General features: G+C 38.1%; 1 protein-coding gene across 4 annotated transcripts in view; it reads left to right on the forward strand.

Moving 5' to 3' along the window:
- LOC107684751 (MAGUK p55 subfamily member 2-like) overlaps positions 1-19,583 on the forward strand; it is a 45,920-nt gene extending 26,337 nt beyond the window's left edge. For 3 of the 4 annotated variants that reach the window (XM_016481104.1, XM_016481102.1, XM_016481105.1), the window contains 10 exons: positions 4,860-5,012; positions 5,115-5,270; positions 6,804-7,031; positions 11,091-11,222; positions 11,329-11,431; positions 12,228-12,296; positions 15,171-15,332; positions 15,642-15,844; positions 18,914-19,042; positions 19,131-19,583. In XM_016481104.1, the coding sequence (XP_016336590.1) occupies positions 4,860-5,012; positions 5,115-5,270; positions 6,804-7,031; positions 11,091-11,222; positions 11,329-11,431; positions 12,228-12,296; positions 15,171-15,332; positions 15,642-15,844; positions 18,914-19,042; positions 19,131-19,307 (1,512 nt within the window). In that variant the 3' untranslated portion in view covers positions 19,308-19,583. The remainder of the gene's footprint in view (positions 1-4,859; positions 5,013-5,114; positions 5,271-6,803; positions 7,032-11,090; positions 11,223-11,328; positions 11,432-12,227; positions 12,297-15,170; positions 15,333-15,641; positions 15,845-18,913; positions 19,043-19,130) is intronic. The other variant, XM_016481103.1, reaches the window with a different exon arrangement.
- The last annotated feature ends 5,983 nt before the right edge of the window (positions 19,584-25,566 follow it).

Genomic DNA, 25,566 nt, shown 5'->3' on the forward strand with positions numbered 1-25,566 from the left:
CAAATCAGCATATTAGAATGATTTCTGAAGGATCATGTGACACTGAAGACTGGAGCAATGATGCTGAAAATTTACCTATGTATGATCACAGGAATAAATTACATTTTAAAATCTATTCAAATAGAAAGCAATTTTAAATAGTAAAAATATTTCAACATTTTACTGTTTTTGCTGTACTTTGGATCAAATAAATGCAGCCTTGGTGAGCAGAAGCAAATTCTTAAAAAAAAAAAAACATTAAAAATCTTACTGTTCAAAAACTTTTGACTGGTAGTGTAGGCTGATTATTCTTATAGATTGAAACAAATGTGCTTCAGCCAGAAGAAAAAGGGTATGAAAAGTGCTCCGAGTTGCTGCAGAAAACAAAAAAATTGAACAACAACAAAAACTGGAAATGTTGCTGGAGATGGGCTTATTGAAAATGCAAATTCATTCTCTGCCAGCAGGAGGGGCTTTTAGAGTGATAAAACTAGCGGTTTCCCCAGTAACGGCTGTAAACAAAGCAGCTCCGCTCATGAATGCTACTTTATCAGATCAAATGAAAATGCCATTGAAACTTTTCTGAAGACAGTCGGTTCTCTTCAGAGATACATTCATATAAAACACCCGCGCCATGTTTTGATTTTGAAACGTGCAGTTCTCATGTTTATTCGACAGTCAATGCCACAAATAAATCAATGTATGGGAAACAATGGTAATGTATATCGAAATATCGGAAATGTGTTTAAAAATCATATCACTGGTATTGAAAAAAATTATATCGCGATACATATTGATATTGAATTATTGTCCAGCCCTACTATGGACCCATTTCCGGGGTTCTCAGAAGTTGTCATAGTTGAGTGAACTTCTACAGCAGTGAACGAAAAAGAGATACAAGAGATTGATTACGGTGGTCAAAAGAGAGAAAAATATCATATTTGTTATCACTACCTCAGCTGTTGTATTAGAAACACTCACACAGCAGCATTAGATAGGTCTAGTTTTCTCTTTGTAAATTAATGGCAAGGTAATAAAACAAAGTATAGTGATAGAAATGTTTGTTAGTGGTAGAAAATTGTGAAGCTTGTCAGATTGATTTTTGCATTCCACATAAATATGAAATGATGTATTGTTGATGTAGATGTTGATAATGTTGTGTGGGCTAAGTTATTTCATCATTTAAAGTAGTTAAACTAATGTCAAGCTACACTTTTAAAAAATAGGTAAGATATAGTGGTCTTAAAGATATGGATTTTTCACCACATATCAAATCTGAATTTGCACTGTTTATTTTAATAAAAAAAAAAAAACAGTCTATTGCACTGCGTGTTTCAGAGTGTGTTCTTATTAGTGCCATACAAGCAGCTTATCGTCTGGTATTTTCAGCATTTTAGAGTGTTTTGGTTCACAAAAATGCAGCGAACTCCGTCTCTGTATATGTTTTGAGTTTTAATTGTATTTTGGAAAGCAATACTGTATGTGTCAGTTACACTTTATTATCACATTCGCATAATTTACAACATTTTTGTGGACAGATTATTACAGAATTTCACACAGATTTGTAAAAAAAAAAAAAAATTTGTTAACCCATTGTCACAGAAACCTAAAAGGCTTCCTTGCAGTTTTCTATTAAAATAAAAACGTGAGGGTTTTACTTGTCACGCCTCTGGTCTGTCTGTGTGTGTTTTTCTCCCCATGTGCTCCCCGTGACCCAGTTTCTCCCTTGTTTGATTTGTTACCCTTGTTTTGGACTATTAAAGACTGTTATCCTTAATTCTCATATGTCTCCGCGCTCCTTGCCTCCTCACAGTAGCACCCTGACAAAACACTGGACCGACAACAAAAATAAAGGTTTAGTTGCGCGTTTCCCCTCCGTTTTGTTTCCACGTTTTGTTCAGTGTTTTGTTTTCTGGTTTTCCCCCATGGATCCCTTCGACCCCTTATCCCGTCCTGGATACCTCCTCCTCCTGCTGGAGCAGGGGGAAAGATCGCTTGAGGGCCATACCAGACTGTTCCTGGATATGGCTTATCTTACCAGCTACCCGGACGACACTCTCTGCGTGTTCTATGATGCCAGCCTGAACCCCGCGTGCAGAGCGCCGTCGTCCGCAGATGGCCTTTGAGAGGATTTCGCTGCCTTTGTGGAGTGGATACTGTTCCGAGGATGATCTCGCCAGTTCCACTCCGAGACCCAGAGCCCAGCCCACCTGCGCGGAGCAAAAGCCTGATCCCACCGATGATGCAGGGCCCAAGCCCGCGTGACCGACGAGCCATCGCCGTATAGGGCGACAGAGTTGAGGATCACCGCAGAGCCGGAGCTGCTTATGACGTCAGACCAGGTGCGAGAGCCAGCTACAACGCCCGCCACGAGGAAAAGAGCCGTGGACAGCGAGATCGCGGAGAGGAGCTCCACCCACTGCACCATGGCTGAGGGTGAGCTTATTGTGGATCTGGGAAGGTGGAACGCTGAAGGGGATACCGAATTGGATTTATGGGCCGTCTTGCTCCCTCTCCTCCCTCCTTCGTCGGAGCCCTCTGTCAGTCCTGTTCCCACGTCTGGCCCAGGGAGGGCCTCAGTTCCCGAGTCTAGCCCAGAGAGGGCTCCTGTTTCCATGTCCAGCCCAGAGAGGGCTGCGGTTCCCACGTATGGCCCAGGGAGGGCCTCAGTTCCAGAGTTCAGCCAAGAGAGGGTTGCTGTTCCCGCGTCTGGCCCAGGGAGGACTTCAGATCCCGAGTCTAGCCCAAGGAGGGCTCCTGTTTCCATGTCCAGCCCAGAGAGGGCTGCGGTTCCCACGTTTGGCCCAGGGAGGGCCTCAGTTCCCGAGTTCAGCTCTGAGAGGGCTCCTGTTCCCACATCTAGCCCAGAGAGGGCTTCTGCCCCCACATCAAGCCCTGAGAAGGCTCCTGTTCCCACGTCCCGCCCAGAGAGGGCTCCTGCCCCCATGTCAAGCCCTGAGAAGGCTCCTGTTCCCACGTCCAGCCCAGAGAGGGCTCCTGTTCCTGAGTTTGGTCCAGAGAGGGCTCCTGTTCCTGAGTATAGCCCGGACAGGGCTTCTCTTCCCGAGTCCAGCCCCGAGAGGACTTGTGTCACCAAGTTTAGCCAGGAGAGGGCTTCTGTTCCCAAGGGCAGCCCAGGAAGGGCTTTTATTCTGGAGTGCAGCCCTGAGAGCCCGGATGCTCACAAATGCCCACCCACCCGCTTGCTCCTGCCTTCTCCCCCGCTGTCGTCTGGCAGCCCCTCTGCTCACCCTCAGCCCACCATCTGTGCAGTGGGCCTCGGGCTCCTCCGCCACCTGCCTCGTCGCCGTTGGTCGGCCCCCTGGAGTCGTCAACACTTCCTCCTCCATGGCTCCTCCCTCTGTCGGCTCCACCATGGGACGCCTTTACGGCTGTGGCCTGGGTCCCACCTGGCTCCGCCTGCTACAAGCCCCTCCTGTCTCCTTCTGGTCCGCCCTGGCTCCTCCCCCTGTCGTCTCCACCATGGACTCTGTCTGCCAGCCCCCTCCCGGTTGTCCGTCCTCCTCCCGAGCCTCCTCCCAAGTTCCCACCCGTCCCTCCCTATGTTGTTCCTGCGGCACGAGGATGCGCCTTCTGGGAGGGGGGCGATATTTCACACCTCTGGACTGTCTGTGTGTGTTTTTCTCCCCATGGGCTCCCCGTGACCCAGTTTCTCCCTTGTTTGATTGCGTTCATTTGGTTCAGGTGTGTCTCTTCAATTACCCTCATTTAGTCTTGTATATAAAGTGTTGTCTGTTCCTGGTTTCCTCTGTCCGGTGTTACGTCTACCTTCATGTGCTACGTGTGTCTCCTGCCTGCCTAGTGTAACCCTTGTTTTGGACAATTAAAGACTGTTATCCTGAATTCTCCTACGTCTCCGCACTCCTTGCCTCCTCACAGTAGCACCCTGACATTACTCTTGCAAGTGAAGAAATTAAATCATGCCTATTGTAATTATTATTGTAAATTACAATTAAATATCTTAGAAATATTAATAATAATGTTACTATTTCTTCTTCTTTTTCTTAGTCCCACTCAGAGCTATCGGGCCTGAAGGATCTCAGACAGAAGAATATCATTTAATGGGAAAATGCTTTGACTATGGTTTAAAGTGAATTAACTTTAATATTGTTTAAATATTATGCCTTTAATGTTGTGGCAATTTTTCCTTGTGGCATCAGAAAAGGTATTAAATGAAAGCTAGAAATTCCATTTTGGTGATAACAGTAAGTAGGCTAGTTAACTATATTAAAGTTACCTAAGAGGTCATTAATTAGTAAATAAAAGATTACAATTATCCAATCAAACTTAAAAAGGTACATTTATACTAAATACAACAAAATATCTTATTTTACATAACCGAGTTAAAAACTGCACAGGGACTCAAATGAGTGTAATGTTTTTATATCTGTTCATTTTCATGAACTGTCCAAATGAAATGAGTCACTAGAATTAATTAGACTTTCCAAAACTGTAAATGATAGAGGAGACTGTTTAAGTGAAGACATTTGATTAGCTCTAATCAAATTAGCTATCCCTTAGCTCAGTGTTTGGTCACGCTGCACATTACAAAATAGCTTGTTACTGGATAAGCTGAACTGCTTTGTCACACTACTGAAAAATGTACAGTAGTTAGTAGCTCAGCTCATTTAGTTAAACTTTACCTGTGGTAATGTTTTCAAAAATTCTAAATGTTTTTAAAATGTTCACCTCAGTGGCAAAAATCATTCCCGTCTGAATTTGGTCAGTCCAATCAAGTCACACCTTCACAGGTCATGTGCTGAAAATTCTGACATTATCTACCCACCCCCATGTTCAAAACTAAATTTTTTTCCCATATTAATTAAACGCTGAATGTCTTGTTTGTTTTCTGCGTGCAGTCTCGTGAGCACTATGAAGAGCCGAAGCTGGAGGCGGTGAGGGACAATAATGTGGAGTTAGTGCAGGACATCCTGAGAGACCTCACCACCCTCACACCTCACAGTCAGGCAGCAAATGAGCTCGCCTGCATCCTCAAAGAGCCGCACTTTCAGGTACAAGCAGAAACAGTCGAGCAAAAAATAACAAAATATTTTGAATTGTTTCATTTAGATTTTAGAAGGGGTTTCTCTCAATGCCTGTTTTATTTTCTACAGTCTTTACTTGAAACACATGACTCTGTAGCTTCCAAAAGCTATGAGACTCCGCCTCCCAGCCCCTGTGCGTTTATGGACCCTGCGCTCAACAACCAGCCTGTGCCTCCGGATGCTGTCAGGATGGTGGGCATCCGCAAAGTGTCTGGAGAGCACTTGGTGAGACCTGAACTGCAGCAAAATTGCTGTTTGCTGTTATTTGTTTTTATGCTGCTTCTATACCTGCATGCCATGTGAGAAGTGCTTTGCAGTTAAATTGAACTGAAACTGAATATTTAATTAAGTGAGGCATGATTTACCCTTCATAAAATGGAAATGAGCTGCTTATTCTGCCACTAACAGAATAAAAGCCTTTTCACATTGAAACATGGCCAGGTACATGGGCCAGGGTTATTATTGTTCACTAAAACAGTTAAAAACAATGTTTTGTTAATTGAAATAAAGCTGAAACAAAATATACATATGAATATTAGATGAAAAATGCTGCCTTGGCAAGTTCAAAAATGACTAACCGGAAATAAATAAAAACTAAAACTGAAATAAAAAATGTAACTAAAATTATAATGGGATTATAATTATAATCATAAGGAATAAAGTATAAGAATTAAAATATAAAAATAAAAGCTAATTCTAAATATTAATAAAAAACTATATTAGTATAGAAATAATACTAAAATAACATTGACAAAGGCAATAATTGTAAATATAATAATTATAAATGATGTTTTATGTATAGAATTTTTATATACATTTTTATATAAATTAGATAACACTTTAGTTTAGGGACCAGTTCTTACTATTAACTAGTTGCTTATTAACATGCATATTACTATTTATACCATATTGTTTGTTTATTAGTACTTATATTAGTGTCTTATTCTGCATGACCATACTTTAGATCCCTTATTCCTACTTCATACCTAAACTTAACAACTACCTTACTAACTATTAATAAGCAGGAGAATAATTAGGAGTTTATTGAGGGAAAAGTCTTAGTTAATAGTTAGTTAATGTCAGAACTGGTTTAACAACTAAACTATTAATAAGCAGGAGAATAATTAGGAGTTTATTGAGGGAAAAGTCTTAGTTAATAGTTAGTTAATGTCAGAACTGGTCCCCAGACTAAAGTGTGACTATGAATTATATAAATGTTTCTGGAAATTGTATAATATAATATAATATAATATAATATAATATAATATAATATAATATAATATAATATAATGAAAAAGATTGATTACGGCATTCAGAAAAGAGATGTCAATTTTACGGTCACTCCCTCAGCAGCTCTATTAGAAACACCCTCGCAGCAGTTTACTAGTTGTTTGTAATTTAATGCCAGGGTAAAGTAACACAAATTATAGTGTTTTAAATGTGCAGCACATTTCTTTAAAATGAAAATGCTGTGTATAAAAAAGCTATATATACAGAGGAAATGATCACAGTCTGTGAAAAGGTTCCATAGGATATGGAAAAAAATGACACATTTAATCTTTATATTGAATTAACCATATTTTTCAACCATAGTTTTTTTGCTTTCATATATAGGTTTAATTTTTCACTATAATTTCTACCCTAGTGATTGATAAATATGAATTAGTGTAATGAAGTTTTTTTTTTTATATATAAAGCACTCAATAAAAAAACCAAAACTGTCATGTTGTTTGAATCACATTCTGTTCACTCTGCCAGGGCGTGACGTTTCGGGTGGAGGGTGGAGAGCTGGTGATTGCTCGGATCCTGCACGGGGGCATGATAGATCAGCAGGGCCTGCTGCATGTGGGTGACATAATCAAAGAGGTGAACGGAAAAGAGGTGGGGAGTGACCCGAAGGTTCTTCAGAACATGCTGAAAGAGTCCAGCGGCAGCGTGGTCCTCAAAATCCTCCCCAGTTACCAAGAACCACACACACCACGACAGGTGAGCAACATTCAGATCTATTTTTGTTCAGTAGGAAATACCCAACAAAAAATAGTGACTAGTAATTATAAATGTTTGTAGACCTTCAATGAAATTACACTACAAGTGGTCACAGAAGACACATTTGAGACATGGTACTGTAAACAACAGTTACTTTACCACTTTTCTATCTTTGGCCGTCAAACAACAACATGATAATATGAGTCAGCTCACTTGCTGATGTACCTAATGATTTGGAATAAATCAGAAAGCACAAGCTTGTATATCAGGTTATTATGTTGAAACACTAAATATAATGGTAGAAGACCAGAAAATACAAGGGAAGTCAGACAGTCAGTGTTGGGGGTAATGCATTACAAGTAACGCAAGTTACGTAATCAGATTACTTTTTTAAAGTAACTAGTAAAGTAACGCATTACTTTTTAATTTAGAAGGAAATATCTGAGTTACTTTTTCAAACAAGTAACTCCAGTTACTTTTTCATCCAGGTATTGACTGACAGCTCTTGTGTTGCCATATTGGGAGAAATCGGGAGTAAGTGCAGAGGCGTTGTGTGCGCTGTGTGAACGTGATGCTTACTGTAGTTCTACACTAAATATGAACAGATTCAGTATTCCTCAAAATGAATAAAAACAGTCAAGTGCAAACTCAGAATATTATACAAACCTGCAATAATTAAATATGTTAAATAAGACAAATATAATTTATGTATTTAATCCCATTTTATTAACCAATGTCTTTGCTGCTGACCTTCGATGATCCAATTCAACCATACTAAGCAAAAATTACACATTTGTGTTTCATTTTTGTTATTGCTGAATAGTGTTGAACTTTCTTCTCCTGCGTCATATTCTTCATGCAAATTGTTTGAGCTGCGCCCTCTACTGTACAGATGTGAGTTTACATTTCCTTCAGCCTGAGGCTCATTCATTTCACTTTTGTTGTGAAAGGGCTTTTACATTTGTAAAATAATAACTTTTTATATTAAAAACAAACAAATAAGCCCAGCCCAGATTTAAAAAGTAACGCAACGCATTACTTTCCATAAAAAGTAACGAAGTAACGTAATTAGTTACTTTTTTAGGGAGTAATGCAATATTGTAATGCATTACTTTTAAAAGTAACTTTCCCCAACACTGCAGACAGTCGACTTGTCATAAACAGCCAATGATGAAGCCCATGTGTATTTAGTGTACAGATGTTTACCCTAACTAAAATCCAAAATTGTCCTTAAATATTCTTACGATCAAGCGTACCGCTATAAAAGAAATCTATGTAATCGCCTAAATTTCCAGTTATTACTGAATGTTGCCTGAATGCTTAAAATGTCCAGATTTTAAATGTTTAAAAAGTATTTTTTTCTTGGTAATGTGATCATTAAAGACAACAGTAAGGGATCATTCCATTTTGTTATTTTGCAAATATGTAAATGTTACATTTGAATGTTCTCTAATTCATCTGAAACTTGTATGTAGCAATGTTTAAAAAACGAATGTCCAACTAGAATGTTTCAGAAAAATGATCCAAAAACAATGTATAAATGTTTTTGTGCTGACGCTTTTGAGAATGTTTTGAGAACCAGATAACTTTGAACGAACATTCTATTAATGTCTCATGATTTTGAGAGAACATTGCCAGAACGTTGCCAAAGTTCTGAGAATATTCACTGCTAATTGGGTTGGATCTAGTGTGAATGAAACATTAGATCTAATTCTTTTATTTCAATTATTCTTAATCACAAAATCATGGATTTGTTAAATTAATGAAGGTCTTAGTATATGGATACTTTGTATATGAATGTGCCAAAAAAAAAGTTTGTATGTGTCTGACAGTTCAGTAAGCTTAAAAGCTTGATGGATAACAACAAGACTTGTCACAGTGATTTGATTGGCTATTTAGGCTGTCAGTCATTAATCTGTTGTAAGGGTCAGACCCAGATGGAACCAAAATGCTCACATGCTGACACAAACATGTGAACACACATGTAACTGACATCTACTGCAATAACCTTGGTTCAAAATGCCTCTATATTAACATCTTTGAGATCAAACTGAAGGGTTCGGGTACCTGTCTCTCTGCCAAAGCATGCTGGGAGATTTGGTGCATTATGCCAACGCCTTTCCTGTTTTTGACGCTGTGCCACCCCACCTATTGACAAGTCTGCCCTCTCACATTTTCAGCTGTGTTATACTGCGGATCTTCCACGCTTTCTGATTTTCTGAGATCTCCATCTTATTAAATGAGAATCAAATGAGTGAAGTTCTGTTTCTCTGCCCATATGGTGCCATATTCAGAGTGTCCCATCTGTGCCTGTCTTTATTTGATCCCAAAATAAATGAACAGCTTCCTGTGCTTGCTGCCAATATGGGAATGGACATCACAGCGTCATGTTACTAATGTGATGTACGCTTCAATGATGTGAATATTCATGTTTTTGAGAGCTGCTGTAGGTGTTTGTGCTGGCAGATGGTATTGTTGGCATGTGTTATGTTGTGTGTGAAGGATGTTTGTTGTTGACTGTCTGAATGATGTAATCCAGGCATATTTTCTGTGTGTTGACGTTCCAGCACCTAATAGCAATATTCCACTGGACTGCAGGTGACTACAGTTGCCATGACAACAGGATTTTAGGCACTGAAATATTATTATTATTTTAAACCCGTGCGAGTTCTTTTATGAAATGTTTGCTGAAAGTCTTCTCCTCCTACATCTTGTTTGGCTAGTTTTTCCATTTGACAAAGAGGTGTGCCTAATTATATTGAATGTTTACTTGTAGTGTACATCAAATTTTCAAATCAAAATAGTATATACAGGGTATTTTTTCAAATAAAAAAAATTACTTGCAGATAATATAATATTAATGAGATAAAAAAGTGTATTTAAAGTTATTACACTTTTATGACTATTTTTATTGTTATCTATCTTTTATTGTTATTTGTATTGCTGTCTATTATTACACTTTTTATTATTCATTGTAAATGATGTCAAATTAAAAGTTTTACCTTAAAGTACATTTTAAATCATTGTGTTTTAGACATCTTTTGTTGTGCTTTACAGAAGCGCACTTATTTTAATGTGTAGACTAGCATTCTAAAGCAAATGTAAATACTTGATTATAATTTTAACTGTAGTGTGTTATTTGAAAAATCACATTTAATGTAGGCCTATATTTTATTTAATATAAATGCTTGTCAGTCTATTTTGGCAGTACACTTTACAGAGTAGCCTACTTCTTTTTCACTAGGGCTAGTATTCAATTTATAATTTATAATGATAAACACATAATATTTCACACTTTGACAGATTACAGTTTGAATGGCAATAAAATATTTTATGATATTGATTTCTTTTCCCCTCTCACATTTCATATTTCATCTCAAGCTGATACTGACACTCATGTCTACTAAGTAAAAAAAGCACACTAACTTTTGGGGGAAAACAACCCTTCTTTGGGACAAAATTTCATTGGGAAAACTTTTTTTGATTGTCATATAAATGACTGCACAAATGAGGAGAAATTTCATTTGTGTAAAACATTATTTTTTCATAGTTAATTTTTTTATAAATTGTATACATTTTTATAAATTGTTGTTATAAATTATTCATAATCATTAATAATTAGTATTATGGTATAGTATTCTTATAATAATATTAATTGATATTTTGATTATGGATTTTCCTGTTTTAAGATTAAAAGTCTGTGTGAAAGAGGTAAACAAGTAGAAGATAGAATATAGTTTTATTGTGACCTTCATGTAACAGGAAAAAGGTTGTATTAAAATCAACCTAAAATCAACATAAAAGTGCCTGGCATTGAGTAGTAAGTGTATATTTATGTTGACAATATAAGGAATCACTAGAGATAGATGTGCCCACTTTCATTTTGCTAGACATACACCACTAAAGTTTTCAACAGGCTGTCAGTATGACACTCTGATTGATGGACATATTCAATAATAATATGTCCACTTATTTCTCTGTCTTTACTCTTTTCTTTACTCTTTTCTCCCGCTCCCCCCCTCTCTCTCTCACTCTGTCTGTCTGTCTGTCTATCTGCAGGCCTTTGTAAAGTGTCACTTTGACTATGACCCCTCTCATGACAACCTGATCCCCTGTAAAGAAGCTGGACTCAAATTCAGCAGTGGAGACATCCTTCAGATCTTCAACCAGGAGGACCCCAACTGGTGGCAGGTGCTTGCACGTGCGCGCGTGTGTGTGTGTGTGTGTGTGTGAATATATGTTGTTGATCCTTAAGCTCTGTATGGTGGTCTCACCTTGACTCTGGTCTCACCTGCAGGCATGTCATCTGGAAGGAGGCAGTGCAGGCCTGATCCCCAGTCAGCTGCTAGAGGAGAAAAGAAAAGCATTTGTCAAGAGAGATCTGGAGCTCTCTAGCACAGGTAGGACACAGGGCACTAAAAATATTCATATATAATGAATTCAGGTCGGGGTACACATGTCTTTTTGCTATAAAATCTTTAATAGTTTTTATAACGAATAACCTTTATATTGTTATTATTAATATTTTTTTAAGATAACATTTCCTGGACTGAAGCAACTTAGGTGTACTTTATTATCCACACATCGTAAATTTTTAGAAAAATCATTAGCATCATCTAAAATGTGAGGCGTTTGAGGAGTGTTTATATTTGTCCATCTCGCAGTCATCATTGTATTGCATTGCATTATATGTTTTGCCTGCACAATAAAAACTAAAGAGCTCTAAAAATTAAATATCATCTTAAAAAGACATATTTTTGAGCAATATAGAGTGACAAATTAAATGTATTTGTAATTGTATGTATGCTGTGACACTGCTATAAAGAACTCATTGATTTACATTACAAATCAGAATTTAATCTTAATATTTTTGACATATAAATAGCAACATCTGCATCAAATAGCATATTTTTGCTCAGTTTGTGCCTTTGAATAAATCTGGGGTGTTTTTTCCTCCTTGAGTACTATATCATACTATATGAGCCATAAAAGCCTGATGTATCAAATATGATATAAAACTTAAAACACATATGCATACTTTTAAAAAAACTTTTCTTTGGACATTACATTGGAAGGATCTAAAAGATTTCATAAGTATGGCCTGAGGTTAAATGGACAGTGATGTGTTTGTCTCCTGTAGTAGACAGGAGTCATTCTGTGTGTTTATACTACCAGGATGTGTGGTGATGTCCGCAGGGCCTCTGTGTGCAGGGATTGGGGGTAAAAAGAAGAAGAAGATGATGTACTTGACCACCAAGAACGCCGGTAAAGATGGCTGCTGTCCAGTGCGACGGATACGCATGTGTTGTACTCTTGTTCTCTGTTGTGATTGTTGTTGTTGAAGTCAGTTCTCTTTCAAACAATCGCTCGGTATCTCACTATGGGAACGCCCCCAGGCGTGATAGACTATGGAAGCACCAATTACACCACGTCTGTCCGAAGGACGGACCAATCACAACTCATGACAAGGAGCCCACCCTCTCCCTATATATACAGCTGTGATCCCCGAAACGGCATTCTTGTTCGCTTCCCCGTGAAGACTTTCCTTCAGCACCTAGGCTGCGCTGCTATCAGTTCATAGATGTACCGTCAAGTTGACGTTGCCGAATGCAGTGTAGTCAAAAAGAAAAGATAAAATCTGTTGCAGATTTTCTGCTCGTTACTGAGCTTCTTTGCTTCGCTGTAATTAGTGGTGTTTCCTATCCTAGCTAATGCCTTAAGGCTATCTAAGGCTAGAGGATATTTGACTCACCATGTCAGTGTCCAAGGTCGCGGCGGAGAAAGTAAAGGATGCCCCTTCGCGCTCATGTCCGGCAGCATGTGGATTCATGATCTCGGGCAGGGATTCGCATCCGATGTGTATCGCATGCATGGGTGTCAAGCATGCCCAGGCCGCGCTGGTGGATGCGGAAAGCTGTTCGCACTGTCGTGTAATGCCGGCCAGGATTCTAGAGAGAAGGCTTTGAGTGGCGGCATCTTCCAAAGACGATCCGGTTCTCTCCGCTGTCCCTCCTTTGGCAAAGGGGGCCCAACCCTCTCCCCCGCGTGATCTTTCTTCATGGGGGGATATTATGGATTCGGAGTCCCCTGAGTTTGCACCGCTTGTCGACCAGCAGTTGCTGGCGGACGGCAATGAGGTCGAGGGAGATGAGCCGGATGATGAGGAGGATGATGCTATCCTGTCTGCAGCCCAAGTGTCCAGGCCCATGAGCGCGCAGAGTGGCGATGTGGCATTGACGGTGGTGGATTGCGACCTAGTTGAGGTCTGTAAACGTGCTGCAGCTAAGCTTGGCATCGCTTGGCCTGTAACTCCCGGGGATCCGGGAGTTAAAGGGATACTCCACCCCAAAATGAAAATTTTGTCATTAATCACTTACCCCCATGTCGTTCCAAACCCGTAAAAGCTTTGTTTGTCTTAGGAACACAATTTCAGATATTTTGGATGAAAACCGGGAGGCTTGTGACTGTCCCATTGACTGCCAAGTAAATTACACTGTCAAGGTCCAGAAAAGTATGAAAGACATCGTCAGAATAGTCCATCTGCCATCAGTGGCTCAACCGTAACATTATGAAGCGACAAGAATACTTTTTGTATGCGAATAAAACAAAAATAACGACTTTATTCAACAATTTGTCTCCTCTGTGTCTCTCCGCATCACCGTAGCGCCATTTTAGAGAATATCCGCTGGACGCAAACTGCGTACGCTATTCTGTGTCAGCCTCGACACAAGGATACGTTTTCTATGTGTAGTTACGCTTTGATTTGAACGATAACAGCGCATTCGTGCAGCACGGCTGACACAGAAGAGCGTACGCTGCTTGCGTCCAGTGGATATTCTCTAAAATGGGGTTATGGTGATGCGGAGAGACACAGAGGAGACAAATTGTTGAAAAAAGTCGTTATTTTTGTTTTCTTCACGTACAAAAAATAACGAAACAACTGCTTCCCGCTGTGCCGGCGTGTATGGCAGAGATAAAGCGGTCATGGGATAAACCCTTTTTTTCATCGTGTGCCCGTCAAGGGTTACTCGTGTCTCGATGTGAGTGAGATGGAGGGGCTTGGGCTCTCTAACCCTCCCACGGTCGAACAGTCAGTGGCTCACCACCTGCATCCAAACAGGCGGACCACTCTCTCATCGGCCAGCCCCTCCCTCCCTGGGAAAATGGAACGCTTCACCGCTCAAAGTCTTCGGCACTAGAGGTGAGGGCACTAAACGTCACTTCATCAAGCGACAAGGCATGTCATGTCTAAATTTTAGTCCGGATGACAGCAAAGTTACACTGCTGCCAAACCCGGCTTTCGTTTCCAAAATCAGTGATTCAGATTATAACTGCTCTGCTTTGGAGTTGCGTGCATTTTACCCTCCTCCATTTTCTTCTTCAGAGGAGAACGCTAAGTACGAGCGTTACGCTATTATGTAAACAAGACACGATCCTTCGGAAAGGATGGTCAGTTATTCGTTTCATGGGCCACTCATTGTAAGGGTAAGCCGATCTCCTCGCAGCGCCTCTCCCACTGGATGGTGGAGGCAATTGAAATAGCCTATACATCTATGGGTCTTCATTCCCCAGAGGGCCTTAGGACCCATTATACGCAAGGTATTGCTACCTCATGGGTGTTGTTCAAGTGGATTTCGGTGGGAGATATTTGTGCGGTGGCAAGTTGGACTTCCCCACAAACATTTATCAGATTTTACCGTCTTGATGTCACTGCGCCTTCATTGGCTCATGCCGTTCTTAAAGTTGGCTCTTTGGAGAATTGAAAGGTTATCTTTCTTCCTTTTCGAATCTGTTCTGCGGCTTCGGAAGTATGCGTTACGGGAGTTGGCTATATCATTCCCATAGTGAGATACCTCGCTCTGTTCTCAGAGAACCGGGGTTACGCAAGTAACCTAACGTTTGTTTCATGTTAAAATGGCAGTCGTTTGTATAATGAGTTTGTAGTCAGTTCCATTTCAGGAGAGGTACTTCAGGTTCATAAACTGAAATGTGTTAGTTGAGAAAATGAGAAATACAGTACATGGAACCTCAATAAAAGCCATATTTATCTGACAAGCTGAACTGGAACTGACAAATGATACATTTCGATATAGTGACTAAATCAGACTAACAATAGATGAGATCTTTTCACCATACCAGAGTTCGACCGACATGAGTTGAGGATCTACGAGGAAGTGGCCAAGGTGCCTCCGTTCCGCAGGAAGACGCTGGTTCTGATTGGAGCACAGGGTGTGGGCCGCCGCAGCTTGAAAAATAAAGTTTTGGTGTCGGACCCACACCGTTATGGAACCACCACACCTTGTCAGTGCATATTTATATTTTATATTTAATATTTATGCATTAAATATTAAAATTGTCTTCATGTTGGATGTGATTCAAGTGGGGCCACATTTACTGTTATTATTATTATTATTATTATAATTATTAACCAATAATTTATCAGTAATGCGACCTTAATCAGAAACAACCAACCAACCAACTCAGAACCATCCAAAAATTACATTTAAACATTAAAAATGTACTTAATATGAATAAATAAAACATACATGTGTGTAAATCTGATTATTTGCAGTGCTATTGTTAATCAGCTCTTTTTGTCCCTCTGGACAGACACATCTCGTAAACCCAAGGTGGATGAGAAGGAGGGGCAGATGTACCTGTTTATGTCTCGTGGCGAGATGGAAGCTGACATCAAATGTGGCCGTTTTCTTGAACATGGGGAATATGACGGAAACCTGTACGGCACCAAGATCGACTCCATTCATGAGGTTGTGGACTCCGGCAAGATTTGCATTCTGGATGTCAATCCGCAGGTGCTCTTTTTAAATTTTCGATATCCTAAAGAGTGCATCAGTGGCCACTTTTTCAACAGTGCTGATTCCTGAAATATTTTTCCATTTTATTTTCCCATAGGGAAAGGTGAATCACAACATTCAAACACATACAAACTTGGATTTAAAGAAACAAATTACTAGATTTTAAAAATCTAAATACCTATAAAAAATTATATTCGATACCGTTTTCGATACCACAGGGAAAAACTGCCATAACATTAAGGGCATAAAATTAGATTTTTAATGAAAGATTATTATTTTTCCCTATTTTTACTCAGAATAGGGTGCTGTGAGCATTATGGAGCATTGTAAACATATTAATGTATGTTTCATTCATAGTGTAAGGCGTCCTTGTGCGGAAACTCCAAATATGCCTCACAAAAGTAATATAACTTATGATGTTCCAGGAAATCGTTAATATGGACAAACAGGGCTCCAGACTAACTATTTTTACTAGGAGCACTGTAGCCCCTGATTGAAAATTTTTAGGAGCACAAGCAGAAAATTTAGGGGCACACCTTAAATCAGCCTGCAATGCAATCATTCACATATTTTCCCCATTTTAACTGTATTACTGACAAATGCTTTGATAATAAATAGACTCAGGGCTCAAGACTAACATTTCTGAGTAGTGGCACCAGCGGCAGTACGTTCTACAGATTTTGGCACAGGAAGCAGATTTGGTAGCGCTGGGGGATATTAAAAACAAAGATAATTTAATCATAAAAATACTATTGTTTTGAATTAACAAGTGCAGTTACTAATAATGTTACACATTTATTTCTTGGTAATGCACATTTGACAGTAAAGCACTGAGCCGGAGTTGAGAAGTTTACAAAATGTACTTTTATTCAAAACAGTATATTTTTATATGAAAAAATTATATATTCTACTCTCATTAACTGTTCCATTATTCTTTTATAGTCGCCTAGAGCCGGAGTTGAGAAGTTTACAAAATGTACTTTTATTCAAAACAGTATATTTTTATATGAAAAAATTATATATTCTACTCTCATTAACTGTTCCATTATTCTTTTATAGTCGCCTATTATATTGAACTGACTGACAGCTTTAGCGATTTTCGAAGGAATGCTCTTTGAGTGATTCAGTTACAAATTGAACAAAGTTTGTTTAAGGCACTTTGTGACTTTTCTTACTTCATACACATGAAAAGTGTAAAACTTTGACAAAATTTGATTTCTTGATAATTTGATATTTTATAATAGTGATTTTATAATATTAAAAAAAAGCAAAAAAAAAAAGGAAATGAATGACTAATAAGCCAATAAGAGCTCCTCTGCTGCCATCTACTGGTTGTAGTGGTAATTTGATGTCTTTTTAAAATTTTATTTTAAATAAGTGTTTACCACACAGTATATTTTGGTCATCCCATTCAAAACATTTAAATTGGATCATTTTTAGAGCTTTAAATTGCTGGAAATAGTTGTGTGAAATACTTAAAAGTCATTGAAAAGTGCTTGAATTTCTCTCTCAAAAGGTTGTACAAACCCTGAAATGAATAATGTAATAACATTCGACTCGTTCTGCCACAACACCATGGTTACAGTTAGCGTTACTGCTTCTTGTTGTCTACATCAGCGCTGTTTGATCTGTTTATAACAGAGAATTCTGTGCAGAACTTGAATACTTCTGGCTAGATCTCACAGCAACCTTTATTCATTCTGCGGCGAGTTCAAACGCTTCTCACTGGATCTCGCAGCGCTGTGCTGTAGGGTGTCGCGAGATCAACACTGGGTCCCGAGCAAAGCTGTTCTGAGCTCGGACCAGTTTGCTTGCGCTGTGCTCAATTATTGGTCCGAGCTGATAAACGGTCGCGCTGCATGCTGTTTCGTCACGCTTTTGTTTCGTTTGCCGTTTGATGTTTCTCATATGCAACAGAAATGGCAGCGCTTAGATTCTGTGCAGAACTTGAATACTTCTGGCTAGATCTCACAGCAACCTTTATTCATTCTGCGGCGAGTTCAAACGCTTCTCACTGGATCTCGCAGCGCTGTGCTGTAGGGTGTCGCGAGATCAACACTGGGTCCCGAGCAAAGCTGTTCTGAGCTCGGACCAGTTTGCTTGCGCTGTGCTCAATTATTGGTCCGAGCTGATAAACGGTCGCGCTGCATGCTGTTTCGTCACGCTTTTGTTTCGTTTGCCGTTTGATGTTTCTCATATGCAACAGAAATGGCAGCGCTTAGGAGTTGGGCAACGCGGTGTTCGTGCCAGTGCGACTGCTCACAAAATTTAGTCGCACCGGCAGAGAAAATGGTCGCGTCGCAGTCTGGAGCCCTGACAAAGGGGTCCAACTATTGTTGTAACTGGAAAAAAGAAGAGAGAAACGCTCTAACTGATCAAACATGAAGACAATAAACACAACTGCGACTATACAGTACATGGCTTATCTGTGTTCTTCAAGCCATCTTGGGTATTTTGGAGAAATATAAAACTATTTGTGACCCTGGACCACAAAACCAGTCATAAGTAGCACGGGTATATTTGTAGCAATAGCCAACAATACATTGCATGGGGCAAAATATCGCTTTTTCTTTTATGCCAAAAATCATTAGGATATTAAGATCATGTTCCATGAAGACATTTTGCAGATTTCCCACTGTATTACTTAACTTAATTAAATGTTGATTAGTAATATGAATTGCTAAGGACTTGATTTGGACAACTTTAAAGGCAATTTTCTCCATATTTAAATTTTTTGCACCCTCAGATTCCAGATTTTCATAGTTGTATCTCGGCCAAATATTGTCCTATCCTAACAAACCATATATCAATGGAAAGCTTATTTATTCTGCTTCCATATGACATATAAATCTCAATTTTAAAAAATTGTCCCTTATGTCCATTCCACTTCTGGAACCCAACTATTGCACTCTAGTTACAAAATTTGACTTCGTATAAATATTCTAGGCTAAATACTACTAATACCTGATGCAGATTATTTGTATTTAAATGGAAGTCTATTGGGCAATTTTACAAATATAGTTCTACAATTATCACCTCATTTCATGTTTCATTGTTCTCCTGCAGGCACTGAAAGTTCTGCGAACAGCCGAGTTTCTTCCATATGTGGTGTTCATCGAAGCCCCAAACTTCGAGGTTCTGAAAGACATGAACAGATCTGCCATTGAGGCTGGTGTTGTGAATAAACAGCTGACGGTAATTTCTTTCTTGATGCCCTCAGAATGATTAGTTCCTTGAATGTTGACTATATTCCTTGAGTCTCTCTCATTTAATCTCTCTCTAGGACTCAGAGCTCAAACGGACAGTGGATGAGAGCGAAAGGATCCAGAGGGCGTACAGTCACTATTTTGACCTGAGCATTGTGAATGACAACCTGGACGGAGCGTACCGCAGCCTCAGGAGGGCACTGGACAGACTCAACACAGACCACCAGTGGGTTCCTGTCAGCTGGGTCTTCTGAGAGCAGTTGGGTTCTTCGGTCTGCATTTCTCAAAGTGGCTAGGAGTCTAGTTATCTGCTGTAATCTATGTGAACTTGCCTGTTCTTTAGATTTTTGCACAAAAAAACATGACGATATAAAGCTAGTTTATTATTTTGTAAAGAAACGAAGCTGATATGTATATCTGTATTTGTTTAAAGGAGTTCTGTACAGTGCTGTACGTTTGTTATTCCTGTGAGTGTAGGGCTGTATATTTGTATAGAAACTGTAGAATATGTTTTAACACCCTACGTTACAATAAAGCTATTCAGAATCACGTTGGATATATCAATGCTATATGATTACGTAGTGTTTTGCAGGGATTGTTTAGTTTTGATGTTTTAAAAGCAGAATTGAAGAGTGGTTTGGCGTGTCATATTCCCGTGACTGTTCGATTCGTTTGCGTTATTTCTTGTACCATTCGTTAGTACAAAATCAATTTCAGTTCAGAAAATGACAACAGCCAAATATGTCACGATATACGTCATTTGAAATTGATTGGTCTTCAGGGGCGGATTTAGTGAATTGGGGACCCCAGGCAAAATATAGGAATGGGGCCCTATACATTTGCACACATTTTCCTAGATCAACCTTGAGGTTCCTTTTTTGTTGTGATGCTTGCTGCTGCACAATGGTGCCCCATAGTTGTGTCCAACGTTTCTACATTTTTCATGGACATGTTATAATGGCTTTCTTTTATGTTGTAGACCACGAAATAGCAACTGATTTACAGTTCAGATACAGGTTTTCACAAAAACAAAATAAATTATTAAATGATAAACCTCACAATTGAGCGTTTAAACCAGGGAATGAAAAGGCAATTATACATTTACACACCTAAAATACATAAAACAAGAGCATGCTCACAGATGAGAATAAAACAGCGTTGGATGAAGTGGATTAGAGCCCTGCACGGGCCTCAAATATAGGCCCTAGCTCGTCTTTTTTCCCCTTTTCCCAAAAAAAGCTTATACTACTGTTTCAGCTATTAAAATAGTTCAGTTTTGTATGTAATGGAAAAGTGATTATATTTCGTTTAGTTTATAAAACAGGTTAGTTTAAATGTTTAACCTAGATAAATGTGCGCTGTTAGATGCATATTATCCAATCGTTTGTGCGGAGAGTGGAAGCAGAAGCGCGTTCTGCAGCACATGGAGGCGCCAGCGCGATCACTTGCGTTTTTTTCTAACAGTGGAAACAACTTAAAATATGCAGTCATTTTTGCTCATAAAGGTAAGAGTAATACATCATTCTAAACTGTAAAGGGTCTAGTTTTATGTGTGTGCACTCACAATATCAACAAAACGTTGAGCTTTTATAAAGAAAACAAATGCTTTCTGACGTCTCGGTCTTGAACAGGAGCGCTTCACAATGATGAACCTAAACTCAAGACATAATAAAAATATATAGAAAGCTTTAAAATTACTACTTTGGTCTTTATGCATTATATAAGGATTTAAGATTGAAATGTTATCGTTCCAATACAAGAATTCTAGAATGTTTCACTGTGACTGATCAATTGCAGCATTCTGCAGTCATATATTTTTCTATAACGCTGGTAAACTGTATAATTCACCTTTGCCCAGGAAAGTGATTTCTGACATGTGTCTCTCGTATCACTCCACACTCTCTTCTCACATAATAAAATATTATCAACTAAAATCAGTAGATCAAGTTCATTTATTCATTTGGCAAGTAGCCAAATTAATATATGGTTCTTGAAAGTATTTTCCCTCACATGTTTGTGCACATATAGCTTTTACAAAGGTTTTTTAATAGTTACCAGTAATTATATATACATAATAAAAGTTTTATTAAAAAACTAGATGCTTTGCGAAAGACAAAAAACCTTTTCCTATTATTTTATTCCATGATTTCCTTTGTTTCTGTGAGATTTTGTGTGTGGGACTGCTATGCAGCAGTATAAGACAGAAGGACATATTGGTCAGTTCTTCACAAAGATTGAAGATCATCATATTCAATTACTGTAACAGAATGTTATTCAGCATACACAGTCATCCACAATTTACACAGAAGATTCAATATTTTTTTTTGAAAATCAGCAGCACATTTATGTTGAAAAGCAGGGTGCATAGAACTGACCCTGTCTTCCTGAAGATATTTCAAAACCCCTTTCAGAATATTCACAATACATGCATTCACATCTCATCTCACTTCGATATTTTCATATAGCGATTTAACGCTACAAATTCATCTACAGAAGTTGCATCCAACATTGCGTGTGTCTGTGTGTGTCAAAGAAAAGTTCAGACGTTCAAGTTATGATTAACACAAACAAAGCAATAACTAATTAGGTGAAAGCACTGGAAGTTCAGTCCTGGAATAAATAATCTATCCAAAATGAAGCTAAAAGAATTTCTACATAATACCTGCTTTAACATGGGGCTACATTTACTTTTTTATTAGTTCTATTTGACACCATTGAAACATGTCAGTAAAAGCGTACATTTAATATATAGCAATAATTTTAGAATTGATCTGGTTGTACTTTATTTTGATAGTCCACTTAAGCATTTTACTAACTCTAAGTAATTCAGTTATTCAGGATTTGGTTACACTTTACTTGAAGGGGTGTGCATAAGACTGACATGACACCTACATAATCATGACATGACACATGTCATGAATATGAAGGAGGCTTTATGCATGTTTATGACAACAGTCATTAAGTGTCATTCGCTCAGTTATGTCATTTTTAATGCGGTGTCATGTCAGTCTTATGCACACCCCTTCAAGTAAAGCGTTACCCAGGATTTACATAATACATGGAAATATGGTTACATTTCAGCCACTCCTCTTCACGTGGTTCACAAAAGCAGTAAACTTTTTTGTTCTTACAAGATAAGATTTATCTCTGACGTAGAAACTGTAAAGCTCTTAGACTGTTGAGTAACCGAATGACAGACTTAGGTTCATTTGCTCATTAATATGATGCAGCATCTTATCTTGTCTGATGGTGAAAGTACTGAATGATTATTCTGGAAAACTCTAAGTTCCAGGGAAAAACACCACATAGCCCTGCCTATTTGGTGCGAACTTTCACACACACAATTCCAGTTATGAGAATAAAAACATGTATTAGTTATACTCGTTATCACACCAACAAAAATATATATTCAGAAGTGTCTATTGTTGATGACTGGATGATTGTGACATCATATTTAAAGGTGGGCAGTACGGTGGCGGTGGCACGTCGGAAGTGTCTGGAGTCACTTGAACATCAGAAATATTTAATTTAACGCTGGACTGTAAAAAAAAAAAAAACAATTAAAAATATTAGAAGTCTGTTGAAACAGCATTTCAACATACATAAAGTGATATATTCTGTAGAATAGATCAAACTAGCTGAAGCCTAAACAGGTCATAGCTGGTTTGAGTTAATGTGCAACTCTGACCTGCTGAAAAGTACCCAAAACCTGCCAGAAATCAGCCAATAGACAAGCGACGACCAGTTTAGCTTTTTAGATAGCTAAATAGACAGACAGCTAGATAGATGTACCTCTGCATATGACGGTGGTGGACACACTAGTTCATATGGTGGTGGTGTGAACTCAGAGTCATCATGAGAGCTTATCTCATCTTGTTCGCCTCTCTCTTCTCTCACATGAATGGGGTTGGGAATCACATAGACATGGTCGCTGTTTGACAGGTCCAGAACTGAGTCAGTGTCTGAGACTTTACTGCAGATTTTGCAGCAGTACCTCAGTATGCACAGACTCACAGTCAGACCCAGCAGTGGCGTCAGCCACGTCCTGCACATCATCAGGCATACAACCTTTACTTCAATGTATTCCCTACATACCCTAGTGAAAAAAACACATACTATTTACATTTACGTATTTATGTGCTTAATAAAAATACCCTGCAATCGTATTTGTGCTATACTAAACTGGTAGGCCTATACCTAAAGTCTATTAAATTCGAACAAATAATTTTGTGCTTAATGCACTGTAATTGTGTGGAGGTAGTGCTGAATTATATTTGACTGTGCTAAAGTGGAACTATTGCAAGTATAGGCTACTTCAGGTACACTTTAGCATTTAAAGACAGATATTATTAAAAGATCATACAATCCTTATCAATAGTGATATTAAAACAAATTTAAAGCTTAATATTAACAAATGTGCATTGTGCACAAGTAGGCTAGTACTCCAAATAAAGTTTAATTATAAGTTTTATATCAGTAAGTCTTGAGCGATATGTCAGTAAATATGTTAATAGACTTGAACTTAGTATGAAATAAACGTATTTTAAATATATGACTTTTTTAGGGTATAGAAAGATCTTATGAAGATTTTATGAATGTCGTACTTACTGGATATAGTAGAATATATAATCAGCCATTGAAGTGGCCAGGAATCTGCAGAGAAAAATTATATATTAATGTACATCTGTAAATGATCAAGACAAGTTACCTTAACTTTGTAAAAAATGCAATTGATTTAATGACTTAATGCTTACTTTTTGTGTACAGATATATGAATTTATTAAAAAATGTATAGCTGATATGGACACTGATTTGAAATCCTCTATAGTTTTTTTTATTTTATTTACTTTTGAATTAAAACTCGTTTTTTCTCTTTTTATATGGGGCTTAGTCAAAATGCTATAAGAAAATGTGTAATGAAGATTTAAAAAAATCATTAAAGGGCAGAAATTGTTTAAAAAGAAAAGCTTTTCATCCCTAAAATTAATATTTTAATTAAAAAACAAAAAATTAAATCAATCCTAAATCAATAATTTTTGTGTGAAGGATCCTAAAATTTAAAAGGCAGCTATATATTTTTAAGTGTGAAGATCCAATAGTCAAAAATGTATGTTAAAAATGTATATTTTACACACACACACACACACACACACACACACACACACACACACACACACACACACACACACACACACACACACACACACACACACACACACACACACACACACACACACACACACACAGAGAGTACAGTAATACAGTAAAAAGTAAATTATGTAGCATAAAGGGCCCCTGTAGTTCAGGTTGTCAAATGTCAAAATATGTTTTTAAAGTGTTTTTTTAAACTACATAACTACATGACTGAATTTATGTCTCTCATGATCTTAAAAACCTTTTTGATCAAAAGGCTTCTATTTTATTTGACTTTGTCGGTGAACAAAAACTGTCCACGGGAGAAATGTTTTATAAAATTAACATATTAATTAAAAAAACACAATGAATGAGTTGGAGTGGACATCAATACTGTTTAACAAACATCTTAATCTACATGTGCTTTACATAACCTCAAGCAAGTTCCTTAAAGCCGAACTTCTATTTATTCTAAATTATTTTTCCCCTCAAGAACTTAGATAAGTCAAATTAAAACTATGTAGTAAAAGTATGTACTATGTTTTCACATTGTAGTATTTGTACAAATGATATACTCACAGTTGTTATGTCATCAGACCCAAAGCAGAGGGAAGTGGAAAGTCAAAGTTAGTCAGACTGTACGTGTTTTCTAACAGTGACTGGAACTTCTGCAGAGGACTTTGAGCTGGACACTTACTGGCAGCCGTCATCCGGGGTTGGGCTTGTAAACACCGCTCTTTACATCACACAGAACTGACAATGACTTTCAACTCAGCTCATTTCCAATGCAGACTTTTAATTACATTTTTAATCAACAGAACTAGAATCAAATGAACTAATATTTTAATCTGATGTCTTATATAATAACTTTATTTTTAAATTTATATTATATCAGAGTTTCAACACATGGACAATTGTAATTATTTTATGTATCTCTTAGATTGCATAAACTAATTTGTATTAACATTTCTTTCAGTTTAAGTATTATGATTAAAGGGATAATTCGCCCAAAAATGAAAATTTTATGTTTATCTGCTTACCTCCAGGGCATCCAAGATGTAGGTGACTTTGTTTCTTCAGCAGAACACAAAGATTTTTAACCGTTGCAGTCTGTCAGTCATATAATGGCAGTCAATGGGCTCCACGACTTTGAGAGTAAAAAAACATACACAGACAAAATCAAATTAAACCCCGAGCCTCGTGACGATACATTGACGTCTTAAGACACGAAACGATCCGTCTGTGCAAGAAACTGAACAGTATTTATATAATTTTTTACCTCTGATCCACCGCAATGTCCAAATGTCCTGAGCGTGTTCACAGCATCCGGCGCATGATGTCAAATAAATACGGTTGGGCAAAAAATTCCACGTTGTCAGA

The sequence above is a fragment of the Sinocyclocheilus anshuiensis genome, unplaced genomic scaffold, assembly GCF_001515605.1.
Source record: "Sinocyclocheilus anshuiensis isolate Anshui unplaced genomic scaffold, SAMN03320099.WGS_v1.1 scaffold537, whole genome shotgun sequence".
Taxonomy (NCBI): Eukaryota; Metazoa; Chordata; class Actinopteri; order Cypriniformes; family Cyprinidae; genus Sinocyclocheilus; species Sinocyclocheilus anshuiensis.